At 39.9% G+C, this 19,129-nt stretch overlaps 1 protein-coding gene across 2 annotated transcripts in view; it reads right to left on the bottom strand.

Annotated features, from left to right (window-relative positions):
* wu:fb80c09 (sarcalumenin) overlaps window positions 1-10,546 on the bottom strand; it is a 36,858-nt gene extending 26,312 nt beyond the window's left edge. The window contains exon 1 of one of the 2 annotated variants that reach the window (XM_049473275.1): window positions 10,437-10,546. In XM_049473275.1, coding sequence (XP_049329232.1) covers window positions 10,437-10,494 — 58 coding nt within the window. In that variant the 5' untranslated portion in view covers window positions 10,495-10,546. The remainder of the gene's footprint in view (window positions 1-10,436) is intronic. The other variant, XM_049473276.1, reaches the window with a different exon arrangement.
* Window positions 10,547-19,129: the final 8,583 nt, after the last annotated feature.

Raw genomic sequence — 19,129 nt, 5'->3', positions numbered from 1 at the left:
AATTAAAAATGATCCTAGAGTACTTAGAAATAAGCTGTTTCAGTTTTCAGGGAGGAACTGAAAGACATCAGGGCTGCAGGAACACCTTAACAAAGACCAGAACCTCTGCACCTCTTTGCTTCGGACAGATCAGATGAATCCAGGGTTTTTTTGTCACAGAAACAGAAGACATGTGGCACAGATTGAACCGGGAATGTAAGCACAGAAACTCATGCCTACTATAAGGCGTCAAATAATCCACTATTGAATTCTTCTCTGTATTAGAGTATCATCTCTCTAAAAACTGAATCTGAAATCTGAATCTGGGGGGCATGCAACATGACAATGACTGAAAACTTATCGGTAAATCAATAAATAGTTCAGATCAAACCTCAGAACCTAATGCTGTTAAGAGGTTGTGGGGTGATATTACATGGAAACCTATCAAATATCACATAGCTGAAAGAATTCTGCATGAAGGAATAAGAAAAAAGGTTCTCCCTAATTTAGGTTAGTTCAACCTATTGCAATTATATTTTGTCTATTTGCATTGTCCATATATTATGCATATTTCTTTTCACTTAATTTGCTCCCAACACTAGGAGGATGAGGACTTGTGCTCTCTTGCTCCGGCTGCTGATGGTGACGCAGTGTTTGAGCCATTCAGAGCCCTGTTCATTTTTCTTAATAAAGAACTAAACATTATTTAGCGTGAGGTAATTTTTCATATGACAGATGCAGATCAGCAATGCCAGCTACCATCTATCTACCTTTCAGACCCACATCACTGGAGAAGAACCCTGTAAAATATGTGATATTGTCAATTGATCATTTTCATAATTTGGAGAGGCAACATACTTTTCTGACAAGGTGGGTTCGTGGACATCATGTTAACAACCCTGTGTTCACACTAGTTTCTAATTTCAGCTAAATCTAGGTTGACGTGGCGGTTCTCAAAAGGTAAAATCTCTCGTTTCTCACACAGACACAACTTGCACACCGCATTAGACCCGCAAGATCAAAGGTTTAGACTGGAGGCGGACTTTTAATCGCTTTAATTGTACTTCCAATCATAGCTACAGCTTAGGCGCAAAACAACAAAACAATGCAGCCTTTATTAACAGAGATGCTTTGATGTTGAAAGTGTGTGTGTGTGTGTGTGTGTGTGTGAGGTGACGGTCTGCCTCAGTGATTCAGCTCTGATGATGAGCTTCGTCATGGGTGCCAAATGCCCTTGGTGTGAATCAGCTCCTGAAATAGCAGAGAGAGAGCTGGCTGGGAGTGAGAACAGCAAGTGCTGTTTATGTATGTGTGTGTGTGTGTGTGTGTGTGTGTGTGTTGGGGGAAGGGGGTAACCAGAGAAGGGTTAAGCTCGCACCCGACACCACACACACACCGCATGCTAATAGAAGTGTCAGTAACTTTGTATCTCTAGTTTTCTAACTCCTGTAAGTGTGTGGATGAGGGAAGACCTAAGCTTCTGCAGATTTGTGTAATTACATCTTTCACCTGTTGATATCAAATATTGTCCTTTTCACCTTTTTTATTCTTGTTTTTAACCCTATTGTTTTCCCAGGTTAGCTGAGCCAATTTAGCCACTCCATCACTCGTAATGTTCAGGATACTGGAGGATGAGGAGAAGCGTGCATGCCTCCTCTGATACGTGTAAAGTCAGCCCCACCCCCTCTTATCCAGGTTGATTATCATGTTGCATCTCTAATATTAATGTGTACCACACACTAAAACTATAAGACTCTATACTAATCTTACTAATACTAACAGTGCTGATTTGGGAGGTTAGTACACTAATTAAACATTAATGTATTAAATCATTTTGTACTAACAGAAAGTGGTGAAACATTTCTATGCCATCATACAGTGGCTTGCAAAAGTATTCATACCTCTTGAACCTTTTCACATTTTGTCACCTGACAACCACAAACGTAACTCATAGTCAAGTCATAAGTCAAGTCAATTCATGTAGTTTTATTGTCAATACTGCTTTGTATCTGTATGTACAGGACATACAGAGGACTAAAATAACGCTATCCTCCTTCCCAAAAGTTACAGCAAAATAAAAATATTAAAAATATAAAAGATTATAAAAATAAAAGAATGAGAGACACTAAACATAGAGATACATGAGACAAGAGACACAAGACAATAATGCAATAGTGATGGAGGATTAAAGGGGGTTTTAAATTTTTTATCAAATAAAAATCTGAAAAGTTTGACATGCAAAAGTATTCATCCCCTGATATTAATACTTAGTAGAACCACTTTCACAACAATTACAGCTGCAAGTCTTTTGGAGTATATCTTTACCAGCGTGTGCATCTGGACATTTTTACCCATTCTTCTTTACAAAACAGCTGAAACTCAGCCAGGTTAGATGTAAAGCGTCTGTGAACAGCAATTTTCATCATGTCTTTGGACATTTAATGGGTTTTAGGTCAGAACTTTGACTGCCTCATTCTAACACATGAATATTCTTTGATCTAAATCATCCCACTGTAGCTCTGGCTGTATGTTTAGAGTCATTGCCTTGCTTAAAGGTAAATCTCATGACCAGTCTCAAGTCTTTTGCACCTTCCAACAGGTTTTATTTCAGGATTGTCCTGTATTTAGCTCTATTTATCTTCCCATTAACTCTGACCAGCTTCCCTGTCCTTGCTGATGACAGGCTCTGGAGGCTTCGTTTCCCACCATTTACACTCACAGTGTATGTGGTCCTGTTATTTTTTTCCCTTCAGATTGTGCAATGCCCTTAACCAAGGGCTTTGAAGGATACACTGCGTCCTCAAAACTGCTCAGTGTCGTCTCCATTGTTTGGCTGTATATGAAGTGGAACAAGCTTTCATGATCTAGTGGTGGAGAAATACAGCCTAGCTTGGCTGGGGCCGAAGATTTGGGACACAGATAACATTTTGGGACACAGATAACATGTGAGTAGCTCCTTGCTGTTCTAATTAAAGTTTCTCATTTCAATATACATTATGACAACACTCAAAAACCGGGCAGTTTTGAGTGTGCACTTTGAATCAACTTTTATCTACACTAAATACCATTTTCCCTCTTTCCCCTTTCTAGCACCCTTTAGGGTGATGTCGATTAGCACGAGGCGTCTGTGAGCTGATGTATCAGATCTGAGTCGCTGTGCTGTCCTACAAACATGCTGGCTTTTTAGCAGTGCTGCATCAGCAGCAGTTTGACTGGTGGCTGATCACATGTATTGGAGGAGGCATGTGCTAGTCTTCACCCTCCTTGTGTTGTAGCATCACTAGTGATGGGGGATTTACAGATAACAGGGAGGAAATGGTAAAAAAAAAATGTATTATAAATTTAGTATTGTTTATTGGTACACAATTACTTGTTTACAATTTGCGATGTCTAAACCGTTAGTTGGAGACCGCAGTTAAGGGAAAATGTGTAAGTCAAGGCCAGATATAAAAAATTTAGAAAACAATCAAATAGAGCTGCTCTTATGTAATTAGACTGTGCAAGCATGATCAGTGATGACAGTGTATCTATACACAAGGCACTGAATGAATGGATCACTGAATGGTTTGGTTGGTGATAAAAATGATGTAAATCATATGTATTGTCTTCACAGTGAGCATATCTCAACCCAGTGGAACAGGTGTGAATAATGGTGATCTATCACTCCAGTGAACACTTAGAGACTCTTTAAAAACAACATGAAGTGCTAATCTGGATCAAGTGCACATCACAGGCTCTTCTCTCCAGCAGAGGGCAGCACTGAGACCCGCGTGAGCTCAGAGGAACCGTCTCACCTCTGGCATTCAAACAGTGCACTTAGATCTCTGACCTCGTAAAAGGGCTCGCTGCCTGACTTAAGTGTTCCTCCGAAGTCTCTAATTGAACAGACAAGGCCTCGCAACCAAGCCGGCCTCTCTCTCTCTCTCTCTCTCTCTCTCTCTCTCCCTCTCACGCAGACACTCACTCTGTCTATCTCGCCCTCTCTCTCGTGAACCCCTGCTGATATAACTGGACAGTGCTGTCCACACACTCACGCACACTTGCTGGTACAGTAATGGTAGTGGAGTAGATCACTGTTACTGCTTACATAAGAACAGCCCTCTGTGCCTATCTGACACCCACTACTGCTACCATTCTACTCTGGGCATCGTTATAAAAATTCTGTGGTTCTTTACTCGATGGAATAGAACCCTTTAATTGATTTAGTGGTTCTTTACCTGGTCACTGAGAAAACCATTCGTTTCCCTCTAATCTGATAGGTATTTATTAGGTTAATATTTTCAAGTTTAAGAGTTTGTATACAGTGGTATGAAAAATGTTGGTCACCCCTGATAATTTTCATGATTTTCCTTTATAAATCGTTGGTTGTTTAGAATAGCAATTTCAGTTAAATATATCATATGTCAGAAGAACACAGTGATATTTGAGAAGTAAAATGAAGTTTATAGGATTTGCAGAAAGTGTACAATTTTTTAAAAACAAAATTAGGCAGGTGCATAAATTTGGGCTCCCTTGTCGTTTTACATTTCAATAACTTTTGCACAAATTATTGAACACAAAGTTTGTTTGGTAAGCTCATTGACCCTTAACCTACATACACAGGTGAATACAGTTATGAGAAAGTGTTAATGTAGCCAACTGCAAGTTTTTCTCCTCTTTGCATCTTTTCTGAAAAGTGGAAACATGGAAGCCTCAAAACAAAACTCTCAAATGACCTGAAAACAAGATTGTTAAACATCATGGTTTAGGGGAAGGAAACAAAAAGCTCAAATCTCAGTTTCCACTGAAAAATCTCATATAATCAGAGGAAAAGTATGGTGAAAACAGTCATATTCAACCCACAGACCAGTCACTGTGGATCGTTCAACTATTCAGTGCACTTTGCAGAAGGAGAGTCTGTGTGGGAGAGAAATGCAGAAGAAGCCTTTTCTGAGAACATGCCACAATGTCAGCTTTATTTTGGAATAAGTTTCTGTAGACTAATAACAACTAAAACTTAGTTATTTGGAGGACGGTATGCATGGAGGAAAAAGAACACAGCATTCCAAGAACTACTCTTGCTACCCATAGTAAAAGTTTGGTGGTTCATCGTGCTGTGGGGCTGTGTGATCATTTCTTGTGGAAACAGAGCCACAGTCTGCTACAGAATTGGTTTCTGGAATTCCTCCATTTTCACAGCTTTTACTAACTTGTTAAAAGCACACATATAATGAAAGTGATAATAGACAGAGGTGTTGTTTATATAACTGCACTCATATGTGATATGCAAGTTGAGACACTTACAGAATGCAGAAACACAGACTGTATTGTCTCTCTGTATTATAGTCATACACAAACACACACACACACACACACACACACACAGTCACTCCTTAGTGACAGAATCCTCCCGACTCGCTTGGTCTCTAAAGCTATTCTTTTGGGGGGGTTAAAGAGCAGATGTAATGTTTTCACATGATAGTATTTTCACAAACATGACTTTTTATTCATTAATTGCATAAAAAGCACATTTTTGAAAAACAGCCTTATGACACATAGACAACATTTATTTACTGTCCAATAAAAACATGTCCACATCTCCAAAACAATAACTTCACAGGAGAGAGATAAAACCTTTTTAATTCAAAGTTAATGTATTTCAGGTTATTTTGGAAAATTTCTATTGGTCAATTTGTCTGTTCAAATTATGCGTTAAACTAAAAATCTACCAAAAATGGATACTTGAGACGAAATGTTTATTTTAGTTATTTTTCATTTCACCCTTTACCAGATAAAATGATAGTTTTTAGTATTTTTAATCACTGTTTGTGTATCAAGCAAAAATGGTTCTGGTAATTTTCTATTCAAAACAATAGTGGATCTTTTTAAAAGAAGAGATGCATTTTTTTTAACACAAATCAATCACGTGACAACATTAACAGAGCCTGGTGACGCATTAGCAGTTTTATTTAGAGATAAAACACATTTATGCTAAAGTTTATGTTCTCTCCCCCCTACCCCCACTCTCTCTCTCTCCCCCTCTCTCTCACACACTCATGTGGTCATGCATACACACACACACACACAGCTGGTGGCACGTTTCCTCTTTTCAAACTGTTAAAGGTGGAATATGGAGCTACACAAGTGTTTATTTTCTCCATTAGAACTTTCAGTTAAACTCATTAACTCATTACAATATTCTAGTTTAAAAAGCATCAATATATTATAATACAGTAAAAAGGATCTAGTACGCAGGGTATTAATCACACTACACTATTATTACTGTTAATAACTAAATTGCAACCTAAGTAAAATGTATTTGTGTAGTCATGAAGCAGCTTTATAAGAAAGAGGAGAAGAAACATCACATAAAACATAATCATAAATCCCCTGTAAAAAAACTAAATCCAGGGAATGACTATTATTATATAGTGATGTGTGATCCAACTGAAGAGAACTGTACTGATCTGAGTAAATGATATATACACTGTTCCAATAACAAAGTAAAATAATGTACACACTGTAATGTATATCAGCTGCAGTGTTATAGTGTGATATACATTATCTGAGTATACAGCGCACCGCTCTGATTGGTGTGGCTGAAGAATGTGGAACATGAGACCAGATGTATCGCCTTCTATTTGTCAGTGGTGTGTTTGGGGGTGTGTGGGGAAAGCCCCCTGGTGCTAAAACTGTCCCTACTACCACACAGGGGCTCCAGGCCCCCTGTTTAAATAAAGGTGTGTGAATATGTGTGTGTGTGTGTGTGATGTCCCTACAAGGCCAGCAGGACGGAAATAAATCCTGATTGAGACAGTGCCGGAGCGACGGCAGCTGCAGGGAGTCTGTGTGTGTGTGTGTGTGTGTGTGTGTGTGTGTGTGAGGGGTGAACTGAGGGTGGAAGTGGTTGCTTCTCCTTTGTGTGTTTAAATAGATAGATAGATAGATAGATAGATAGATAGATAGATAGATAGATAGATAGATAGATAGATAGATAGATAGATAGATAGATAGATATGCAGGTGTGATGGATCATATAAACCAATAGGGTGTTGGAATGATATATATTTATACTTCTCATCCAACAACAATCAGATTCACTCTATCTGGATGGAGAGTTTTTTTTTAACAATAAGAAGCCAAGATGAAAACAGGCTGAAATGAAATAGGAGTAACGAGGCTGTTTTTAAATAATAAGGAGTAGAAAGTTTAAATAATTGTGTGAAAATGTAGAGGGTAGAAGTCTTCTGAAAAATAATTACTTCAGTAAAGAATAGATAACTAACGTTTCTACCTAAGTAACAAAGTACAGGGGTTGGATAATTAAACTGAAGTACCTGGTTTTAGACCACAATCATTTACTGTCCCAACAGACAGTTCTGGTGGAAACAGGAGAGTTGAGGTGCACATTGAATTCTGCGTGATTTGATCAGCCGTGGTTTTATGTTTTTTTGGATACAATCCGGGTTAGCACCCGAACATCCCTTTCAGACAGCTTCCTCTTACAGCGTCCACAGTTAATCCTGTTGGATGTGGTTGGTGCTTCTTGGTGGTATGCTGACATTACCCTGGATACCGTGGCTCTTGATGCATCACAAAGACTTGCTGTCTTGGTCACAGATGCTCCAGCAAGACGTGCACCAACAATTTGTCCTCTTTTGAACTCTGGTATGTCTCCCATAATGTTGTGTGCATTGTAATATTTAGAGCAGAACTGTGCTCTTACCCTGCTAATTGAACCTTCACACTCTGCTCTTACTGGTGCAATGTGCAATTAATGAAGATTGAACACCAGGCTGCTCCAATTTAACCATGAAACCTAAAATCCCACATTAAAATGATGACATTTTCAGTTTCTTTGTTGAACCCCTGTGTTTATCCTTTGCTACTTCCTTCGTTATTTCTGCTGATAATATTGCTGCAGTATCAAAACGTAACGACTTTAAACCCAATTGTTATTAACTGTAGAGCAAAAAGTACTGCATAATCATTCAGCTTTCCAGATTTCGTGGCATCCCACAGAGTTCTATTTTAGGGCCTATGAAACTGATGACAGTAAATGAGGGCAGTCCTGCGTGGGTGGACTTCTGCCTGTTTTTGTTATTTTTCTGCTAGAGTATACATGTTTTAACTTACCTGTGATACTTAAAATCCTTTAAACCCTTGGTTCATAATCTTGTTATTGTAAAAACAACTGTATAGCTCTGTAGCTTTTCAGGTTTTGTGGTGTCCCACAGGGTTCTATTTTAGGGCCGATAAAACTGATGTAGTCCTGTGTAACTGTGTAACTTAAAAACCCTGTAAACACTAGGTTCATGATTTGTTACTGAGCAAATAAATACTATATAGCCTGGGCCGGTGCTAGTCATTTGGGTGCCCCCACACAATAACTCAGCATGTTACATTCTGGTTTATGCAAAACCAAAAGTTTGACCTCCCATTAATCCATCATTCTATGGTTATATAACTTAATACTTATGTCATTAATAATATAGAAAGGCTTCTTCAATAATTTAATGTCTTTTTTTAGTTTAGTTTTCCAGTTTAAGTTGCTGGATTTATAGGACTCCAAAATCTTGTTTATGCAAAACCGATTAGACATTTTTCATAGGTGTGACTTCCCATTCTTTCAATATGCTACAGTAGTATTACTTAAAACACATACAGGTGAAAGAAAAAGTATGTAAACCATTTGAAATGACTTGGATCTCTGCATAAACTGGTGATTAAATGTGTTCTGATCTTCATCGTCATCAAGTCACAACAATAGACAAACACAGTCTGCTTAAACTAATCCCACACAAAATATATATATATATGTTTGCATGGTTTTATTGAACACAACATGTTAATATTCACAGTGAGGGGAAAAAGTATGTGAACTCCTAGACTAATGACTTTTCTAAGAGCTAATTGGAGGCAGGATGTGATGAGATTGGATGTGTTGGTTAAAGCCGCCCTGTCCTATAACAAAAACAAACACACACACACACACACCAGTTTGCTGTTTTTAAGAAGCATTGCTTGATGTAAACAGAAGCTCAGAGCTCTCAGAAGACCTACGATCAAGAATTGTTGACATGCAAACATATTTTTTTGTCTGTTATTAGTTTAAGACTCTGTTTGTGAATTGTTGTGACTTATATGAAGATCAGAACACATTTAATGACCAATTTATGCAGAAATCAAAGTATAATCCCAAAGGGTTCACATACTTTTTCTTTCTTGCAACTGTACCTTGAGTACACGAGAATAAGATCTTTATGGATTTAGTGGTGTGCCTTTAATTTTCAAACCTCTATATACTATTAAATAGCCATTAATTATATAATCAATGCTATTCCAAATTGTCTTCAAGAATTCAGTGGTGTAATTTAATATTCCTCTGAATTTAGTAATTTGTAGGTGTCTAAATTCTAGTTTATGTACAACCAATTTTTTCTTTATTTTGCCATCCCATAACTCCAAATTCATGATACCACGTGAAGGTTTGCCTGTTCTCAAATGTACACAAACCATTAAATACATACAGGCATATGGCTGAGTACCGAGCGCAAGCCTGAATCAGAGACTCACGTATGACTTCCATGAATCAGCAACATAACGGCACACTATCACCTTACAAACATGCCATCCGTGTGCACTGGCAAAACACACATAACAGCACCACAGGTCCGGGGTGAGGACTGTTCCAGATCTGATTTAGGAGGAACTTCTGTTTTTTAAAATGACAATAAATGCTAATCAAATGCGAGCGAGCGTCGGGTTAGCAGCCTTGCACTGAGAGGCTAAAAAACCCTGACAGTTAGATTTACCATATAGTAACAGAGAGGGACATGGTACAGCCCACCAAGAGAGAAATACAAACCTGCATGTGTATAATCTGTGTGTAATTCACATAACACGCATAAGCTTTATACACCATATACTTTATATATGAGTATAGGAGAAAAAACAAGCGCGGAAGTCCTGCAATTCTGGCCCAAATACACTCAAGTGCATGGGTAAAGCTGTTCATGTGTCAGATCAGCGGTCTGTACAACCTTCAGCTGCACTCTGCTCTTTCAGCATTCACCCACACTCGACCCTGAAGACCTGCTCAGCCAAAGACGCTTACTCTTATTGGTGTAAACAGTTGCTATGGAAAAATCGATTTGGTAGCTTTATGTATTTTGTCAAATATGTCCAGAGTGTATATGTAGCGTCTAGGATGTAGTGTACTATTAAATCTATAATGGTAGTACAGTAGGGGCTCTACAACACTAATGTCAATTTAAGTGGATCTTATTATTGATTCAAACCAACCATCCTGAAACATCCTCCAACCTTCCTCCAAAGCTGTACAAGAACTATCCCAGGACATGTGGGTTTATTATATTATCTAACATATAATATATATCTATTATATAATTTGACTTGTCTCATAAGCACACACAAACACACACAAAAATCCTATTTACAAAATGACAGACTCATACCTGCGGTGGTGAGGGCCAGCAGGCTGAGCAGGCAGGAGAGCGGGAGCAGGAGTTTCATTTTGACTGCCAGGGGAGCAAAACCTCTTCTGCAAGCTTTATATACCCCCTCAGGAAGGGTAGGGGGCAGGACCGGGACACAGACATGTCAGCCATTATGAGCGACAGCTGCAGCGAGGGCCAATCCTGGAGCCTGAAGGAAGGTGAAGGAGAGGAACAGAGATTAGCTTGACCAGCATTTGACCCAAGACCCTGCATGTGTTTCTTGATCCACTCTTGGTTGTTTTAAGCTAAATTCTTGAGTAACTGCATTTCATTACTGTGCTTAAGGATTATTTAGAAATATATGTACTAGGCCTGTCACAAAAATTACATTATCAACTTATTTTACAATCTATAACAATACATACATCCAATAACTTGACCTTAATATTAGTAATTGTGTTTGGAGAGGAAAGCTCATTAATGTGCTCACGCTGGTATGTAGACTTAAACAGTGTTTTTATTTATTTAGGATATTTAGACATTTTAATATTTAACGCTCAAAATCTGAATATGCTTAATAATTAAAAGTGCATTGATCCTTAACTGTAATGTGTAAAAACATTATTATACAGTGGCATTTAATGTTCATAAAAAGACAATAATATATTTTTTCACAACTACTTGGCAACTTGGAAATATATTGTCCAAACAAATTATAATCATGACATTTTACACCCCAACAACAGTCTATCTTCATGCTCTCAGCCTGTGTCGTATAATTAGCAAAGGTGCTTGTGAATCTATCTACGTTTATGGGCGTGGTGGTCTCAAAATAAGGTGTGTTTAGGTACATTTTTGGCATATTGCTATTTTGGTTACGGAAAACAATAAATATAACACAAAATAAAATAAGATTTAATGTGTATATGAGCAGGTCAGTTTCTTCTGCTGAAAACACCTCCAGGTATATGTGCCAATGGCAATCTGCCAAAGTCGAAGCGCGCCTGGCTGTTAAAGGGAATAGAAAGTGACACACTAACTGGTTTATTTCATGTTATTCCCAAAACACAAACATGATTACTTCTTTTACCTTTTCGCTTTGAGCCACGCAATGAGCCCGTCATACACAGTGTGTGACTGAGAGCTCATCTACAGATCTCTAAAATAGGGCTCTTAATCTGTACTTTACTGAAATTTTAGGCCTTCAGCAGGTTCTATATACTGTAGACCAGTGGTGTCCAAACTTTTTTTGTTGGAGGCCAGAAGGAGAAATATATTTAAAGTCACGGGCCACAGACTCTGTAATAAAACAAATAATGAAATATACCACTTTAAATAATACATTTAAAGATTATTTCATTTACACACCATTTTACTTGACTTACTATCTTTATCTTTGACAGTGTCTCTTAATATTAAACTCCTTAATTACGGCAACTGTTATATTCTTTGCCCCGTTTTTCTGCGCTAGAAATGCGCACCCTCTCTGCTTTTAAACTCTTTGCCCCAATTTTCGGTGCTAGAAATGCGCACCCTCTCCGCTTTTAGACTCTTTGCCCCGTTTTTCTGCGCTAGAAATGCGCACTCTCTCCGCTTTTAGAGTTTTTGCCCCATTTTTCTGCGCTAGAAATGCGCACTCTCTCTGCTTTTAGACTCTTTGGCCCCTTTTCTGCGCTAGAAATGCGCACTCTCTCTGCTTTTAGAGTTTTTGCCCCATTTTTCTGCGCTAGAAATGCGCACTCTCTCTGCTTTTAAACTCTTTGCCCCAATTTTCGGTGCTAGAAATGCGCACCCTCTCCGCTTTTAGACTCTTTGGCCTGATTTTTTGCGCTAGAAATGCGCACCCTCTCCGCTTTTACACTCTTTGCCACGTTTTTCTGTGCTAGAAATGCGCACCCTCTCCGCTCTTAGACTCTTTGCCCCGTTTTTCTGCGCTAGAAATGCGCACTCTCTCCGCTTTTAGACTCTTTTGCCCCGTTTTTCTGCGCTAGAAATGCGCACTCTCTCCGCTTTTAGAGTTTTTGCCCCATTTTTCTGAGCTAGAAATGCGCACTCTCTCTGCTTTTAGACTCTTTGGCCCCTTTTCTGCGCTAGAAATGCGCACTCTCTCTGCTTTTAGACTCTTTGGCCCCTTTTCTGCGCTAGAAATGCGCACTCTCTCTGCTTTTAGACTCTTTGGCCCGTTTGTCTGCGCTAGAAATGCGCACTCTCTCTGCTTTTAGACTCTTTGGCCCCTTTTCTGCGCTAGAAATGCGCACTCTCTCCGCTTTTAGACTCTTTGGTCAGTTTTTCTGCGCTAGAAATGCGCACTCTCTCTGCTTTTAGACTCTTTGGCCCCTTTTCTGCGCTAGAAATGAGCACTCTCTCCGCTTTTAGACTCTTTTGCCCCGTTTTTCTGCGCTAGAAATGCACACTCTCTCCGCTTTTAGAGTTTTTGCCTCATTTTTCTGCGCTAGAAATGCGCACTCTCTCTGCTTTTAGACTCTTTGGCCCCTTTTCTGCGCTAGAAATGCGCACTCTCTCCGCTTTTAGACTCTTTGGTCCGTTTTTCTGCGCTAGAAATGCGCACTCTCTCTGCTTTTAGACTCTTTGGCCGTTTTTCTGCGCTAGAAATGCGCACCCTCTCCGCTTTTACACTCTTTGCCCCGTTTTTCTGCGCTAGAAATGCGCACCCTCTCCGCTCTTAGACTCTTTGCCCCGTTTTTCTGCGCTAGAAATGCGCACTCTCTCCGCTTTTAGACTCTTTTGCCCCGTTTTTCTGCGCTAGAAATGCGCACTCTCTCCGCTTTTAGAGTTTTTGCCCCATTTTTCTGCGCTAGAAATGCGCACTCTCTCTGCTTTTAGACTCTTTGGCCCCTTTTCTGCGCTAGAAATGCGCACTCTCTCCGCTTTTAGACTCTTTGGTCCGTTTTTGAGCACTAGAAATGCGCACTCTCTCCGCTTTTAGTCTCTTTTGCCCCCTTTTTTCTGCGCTAGAAATGCGCACTCTCTCCGCTTTTAGAGTTTTTGCCCCATTTTTCTGCGCTAGAAATGCGCACTCTCTCTGCTTTTAGACTCTTTGGCCCCTTTTCTGCGCTAGAAATGCGCACCCTCTCCGCTTTTAGACTCTTTGGTCCGTTTTTCTGCGCTAGAAATGCGCACTCTCTCTGCTTTTAGACTCTTTGGCCATTTTTCTGTGCTAGAAATGCGCACCCTCTCCGCTTTTAGACTCTTTGGCCCCTTTTCTGCGCTAGAAATGAGCACTCTCTCCGCTTTAAGACTCTTTTGCCCCGTTTTTCTGCGCTAGAAATGCGCACTCTCTCCGCTTTTAGAGTTTTTGCCCCATTTTTCTGAGCTAGAAATGCGCACTCTCTCTGCTTTTAGACTCTTTGGCCCCTTTTCTGCGCTAGAAATGCGCACTCTCTCTGCTTTTAGACTCTTTGGCCCCTTTTCTGCGCTAGAAATGCGCACTCTCTCTGCTTTTAGACTCTTTGGCCCGTTTGTCTGCGCTAGAAATGCGCACTCTCTCTGCTTTTAGACTCTTTGGCCCCTTTTCTGCGCTAGAAATGCGCACTCTCTCCGCTTTTAGACTCTTTGGTCAGTTTTTCTGCGCTAGAAATGCGCACTCTCTCTGCTTTTAGACTCTTTGGCCCCTTTTCTGCGCTAGAAATGAGCACTCTCTCCGCTTTTAGACTCTTTTGCCCCGTTTTTCTGCGCTAGAAATGCACACTCTCTCCGCTTTTAGAGTTTTTGCCTCATTTTTCTGCGCTAGAAATGCGCACTCTCTCTGCTTTTAGACTCTTTGGCCCCTTTTCTGCGCTAGAAATGCGCACTCTCTCCGCTTTTAGACTCTTTGGTCCGTTTTTCTGCGCTAGAAATGCGCACTCTCTCTGCTTTTAGACTCTTTGGCCGTTTTTCTGCGCTAGAAATGCGCACCCTCTCCGCTTTTACACTCTTTGCCCCGTTTTTCTGCGCTAGAAATGCGCACCCTCTCCGCTCTTAGACTCTTTGCCCCGTTTTTCTGCGCTAGAAATGCGCACTCTCTCCGCTTTTAGACTCTTTTGCCCCGTTTTTCTGCGCTAGAAATGCGCACTCTCTCCGCTTTTAGAGTTTTTGCCCCATTTTTCTGCGCTAGAAATGCGCACTCTCTCTGCTTTTAGACTCTTTGGCCCCTTTTCTGCGCTAGAAATGCGCACTCTCTCCGCTTTTAGACTCTTTGGTCCGTTTTTGAGCACTAGAAATGCGCACTCTCTCCGCTTTTAGTCTCTTTTGCCCCCTTTTTTCTGCGCTAGAAATGCGCACTCTCTCCGCTTTTAGAGTTTTTGCCCCATTTTTCTGCGCTAGAAATGCGCACTCTCTCTGCTTTTAGACTCTTTGGCCCCTTTTCTGCGCTAGAAATGCGCACCCTCTCCGCTTTTAGACTCTTTGGTCCGTTTTTCTGCGCTAGAAATGCGCACTCTCTCTGCTTTTAGACTCTTTGGCCATTTTTCTGCGCTAGAAATGCGCACTCTCTCTGCTTTTAGACTCTTTGGCCCCTTTTCTGCGCTAGAAATGAGCACTCTCTCCGCTTTAAGACTCTTTTGCCCCGTTTTTCTGCGCTAGAAATGCACACTCTCTCCGCTTTTAGAGTTTTTGCCCCATTTTTCTGCGCTAGAAATGCGCACTCTCTCTGCTTTTAGACTCTTTGGCCCCTTTTCTGCGCTAGAAATGCGCACTCTCTCCGCTTTAAGACTCTTTTGCCCCGTTTTTCTGCGCTAGAAATGCACACTCTCTCCGCTTTTAGAGTTTTTGCCCCATTTTTCTGCGCTAGAAATGCGCACTCTCTCTGCTTTTAGACTCTTTGGCCCCTTTTCTGCGCTAGAAATGCGCACTCTCTCCGCTTTTAGACTCTTTGGTCCGTTTTTCTGCGCTAGAAATGCGCACTCTCTCTGCTTTTAGACTCTTTGGCCGTTTTTCTGCGCTAGAAATGCGCACTCTCTCCGCTTTTAGACTCTTTGGCCCGTTTCTGACACCTAGCGTTCAAACTTTGAATCTCACATTATAAAAACCTGCTTAACAGAGGGCCAACTTTCATTCTATTTCTAAAATACCTCGCGGGCCGCTCCAAAACAGGAAACGGGCCGCATAGACTGCTGTAGACGCTACTAAGCTATTCCACCATGGTTAGAAATTCCCTCAGAATTGGCCACTAGGGGTCTCTCAACAAGCACAGACCTTCAATACCTTGGCCATTAAACTTGTGACATATTGAGAAGTAACTTACAAAGCTGCCCAATCTATTAAAAAATATAATACAGTTAATATAACAGAATTAATTCAGTTAATATAACTGAATTAATTCTAATATAAATCTAATTCCTTCAGTCTTCACCTTTTGAGTTATTGACTGCCCACCTGTCCAACCAGATACTAAAGAAGTTCAACCCCCGGTCTCTTCTTTCACCTCCTTTCAGCTTATGCTATTAATCGTATTATTATTGATTGACTAAGTTTCAAGTTCAGCCGCCAGCCTTGTTTTGGAGGTTTTTGGAGTGAATTACTCCTCACTGCCAGAATCCATGTAGCCATCAGCAATGTGATAGACCTGGGTCTCCATCTACAGCATCCTGTAGTCACTGGATCTCCAAACTCCTGATGGACAGAACACAAGCAGAGAGGATAGAAATGATTTATTTCTGTATTCTGTAAATTACGTTTACTTACCATAATTTAGCCCACTTCATTATTATTTATATATATACAGCAATTTGTTCAACTGATATGCCTAACAATTATACGGTTTTATATTTTATGTATTATTTTTTTATTTATTGTTTAATGTGAGCTAGCATTTGTTGAAGCATTTTCCGTGTTTGAGTCTTTTTTTTTATGTATATTTTATTCATTATTATGATCTATATAAGTTTCATTATTCTGAACACATTCACTACTTTGATTATATCAGAAGTCCTGAATACAACAACAGACTGGTTGGTTAGGACATTTTTTTTCCTAATTTGTAATTGTTAACTCACCAGTTTTTTTCTCTCCAGTTCTGAATAAGTTATCCTATTATTTTCCCACCAGGGGATTTTATGTTTATGATTTATGTGTTCTCGATTTTTTGTCTGATTACAAAAAAAAAGAAAAGAAAAAAGCAAATAAGAGATTCTTGAAGCAACAAAGTCTTTAGCAGCAAAATCCACAAAAATCCACAGAAAATCTACAAAAACAAAGAAATTAAAGCAAAGACTGGCAAAGCCAAACTGCAATAATTATCAAATAATTGCAAAAAATAAAAGAGTAACTAATTATATTTAAAAATATATTTTTGGTATATTTTTTCTTGAATTTGCAACATACGTTTTTTTCTTTTGGTTCCTAAAATTTTGTTTGAGGATTTTATGCATTAAACTTTTGGCACAAGATTCACTCACCCCAAATAATATGAAAACATTCCTGAATCTCAGGCTATTCATGAAAACTATGTAAATGGGTTTTAAGAAGTTAGAGTATTCCATTTATAAGAATGCTCGGTGAATACGGCCCTTTGTTTCCTATCAGATTAAAGTTACAATATGTGGCCATTCAGACATTCCGTTTTCTCAATGAGTTTTTATGTGTACAAAGTTTGAATAAATACTGACAGGAGAAAAGGTCAGGACAGGGGCAGCTGGCAGCTACCAAAACACTGACCTGGCACTCGGTCTGCTTCTCCACAGGCCACTCCGGCAGCTGCCTCCGCGGTGCTGCCCTTAGTGCCAACCACTGTCCTCCAGAAGCCACAGGCCTGCAGGTCCAGAGAAAAGATCCATGGGAAGAGTTTACTGACCGGAGGGTCTCTCCTGTGGCAGGCTACGGTCGCCCACTAGAGGATAACGCTGCCTGTCACCATCATTACATTAATGTCTATTTACTGTACAATATACAGTATGGAGATAACATCCCTTTTGTGATATAGTTAGTGTGATAAGACCATTAACAAGACTCATTTTTTTCCTATTCCATATTATTAGTATACATATTATTAATGATTTAAAAGTGTGTTCCCCTTAAAAGTAATGTGTTAGTGGATTATCATGCTACTGTAGTATTATATTAGTGGCATAAAATGCTCTTAGAATTATGATAATATTGTTTATGACAATATGTCTGGGACAAAACCGTCATCACTGAGTGCATAATCCCTACATGTTACTGCTTATACCTACCAATCCTTCTCCCTGTCACGTCCTGGTCTTGTCTCATGTCTCTGTGTGTTATTCCCACGTGACCTGTGCTCCTCTGTGTCTCCTGTCAGTAGTTTTCCACCACATGTCTCATTTGTAGCTCCGCCCCTTCCCCAGGTGTTTCCAATTCTAGTGTGTGTCCTGTTTGGTTAAATAGCCCTCCTCTGTCACTTGTCCTCCGTCGGTCTTCGCACCTACACCTGTCGTTTGTCTCTCTCAGTGTTTAATAGCTTTTCTCAGTGTTTCCTTGTTCTCTCATAGTCTTAGTTCCTTGTTTCTTGTTTATTTCTTGTTTTCTCGTTTATAGTTTTCTTCCTTGTTTATTTCTAGTTTCTTCCCTTGTATATATTCCCTGTTTATTTATTATCTTTATCTCTTTTTGGCTTAGCTTATGTTCTTTTGTTTCACTGGTTTGTTTTGGTTATTGGTTATTCATTTATCTTTGTTACATGTTTACTTGTTCCTCGTTTCCTTGTTTCTTTGTTATTTATTTAATAAATTATTATTTATTTCACCCTACCTGCACTTGCGTCCGTCTCGTCGTCTCCCTGCCTGGGTCACCCCCCTTCGTGACACTCCCCTCCTCCGCTACCAGGAGAGTGATTTTGTGAGACCATTCTGAAATACCAGAGGGGGCCAAAATAGTTGTTTAAAAATAACCACCTATACAGCCTTTAGGGGAGAATACACAAGACCAGTGAGCAAACCTACAGCATTATAGTAGATCTCATTCCTCCCGCAAGGTCTGGGATTCTTACGCATTTTGATAGCATTTCTTAAGGCATTTCTGATTTCTGCAAATCACCTACAATATCCCTGAAATCAAGAATTTTAAAGGCACACTATGCTACTTTTTCAGTTAAAGTGTTTCACACACTTTTAGATGATTAAATAATTCATTCCCCCCCCTTGTGGTCTGTAGGGGAAAAACATGCATGCAAGTTCAGGGGCCCTTGGCTCACACCCGTCAGCTCCCAAGTCTCGAGCATTGCGAGAGTCAGTCTTGCTTTAGGGCAAACACTAGGGACACACCCCCAGAGGAAAGCGAGAGGCAGGCTTTTGCACAGTGGGATGTCTGTAAACCATTCTGATCAACTAAAAAGACAAAATAAGCAATAGCTTATTTGCTATGACAGCGATGTCAGAGGTATAGTTATATTATACACTTATACTGTGTATATCTCTGTCTAAAATTTCACAGTTCATGCAGGTAAATGAGAAAAATCATCATTACTCTGTTCAGCAGCTGTGATTTACTGAAATCAAGCATTATAAAACCCTTAGTCAGCACCTTATTGGAAAGGGATCAGCTGTCCCATTTCCCCAAATACTGCTCCTTCTCTCCACACCTTCTGATCATCTGTTCAGTCCCTCCATGTTTATTCTTCCACGGTAGGAGAGGAGCAGTAGGAATGGAAGGGAGGACAGAAGCAGTAACTTCTGCTACTGAAGTTCCCTTCTACTGTATGAGGAGAACCTAAAACTGCTCAACCACCAGGTGGAGCTCTGTTTCCTCAGTCCACA

Source organism: Astyanax mexicanus, unplaced genomic scaffold (genome assembly GCF_023375975.1).
Source record: "Astyanax mexicanus isolate ESR-SI-001 unplaced genomic scaffold, AstMex3_surface scaffold_36, whole genome shotgun sequence".
Classification (NCBI taxonomy): domain Eukaryota; kingdom Metazoa; phylum Chordata; class Actinopteri; order Characiformes; family Acestrorhamphidae; genus Astyanax; species Astyanax mexicanus.
The sequence above is the reverse complement of the archived record's forward strand: the minus strand, read 5'-3'. Positions and strand labels throughout refer to the sequence as shown.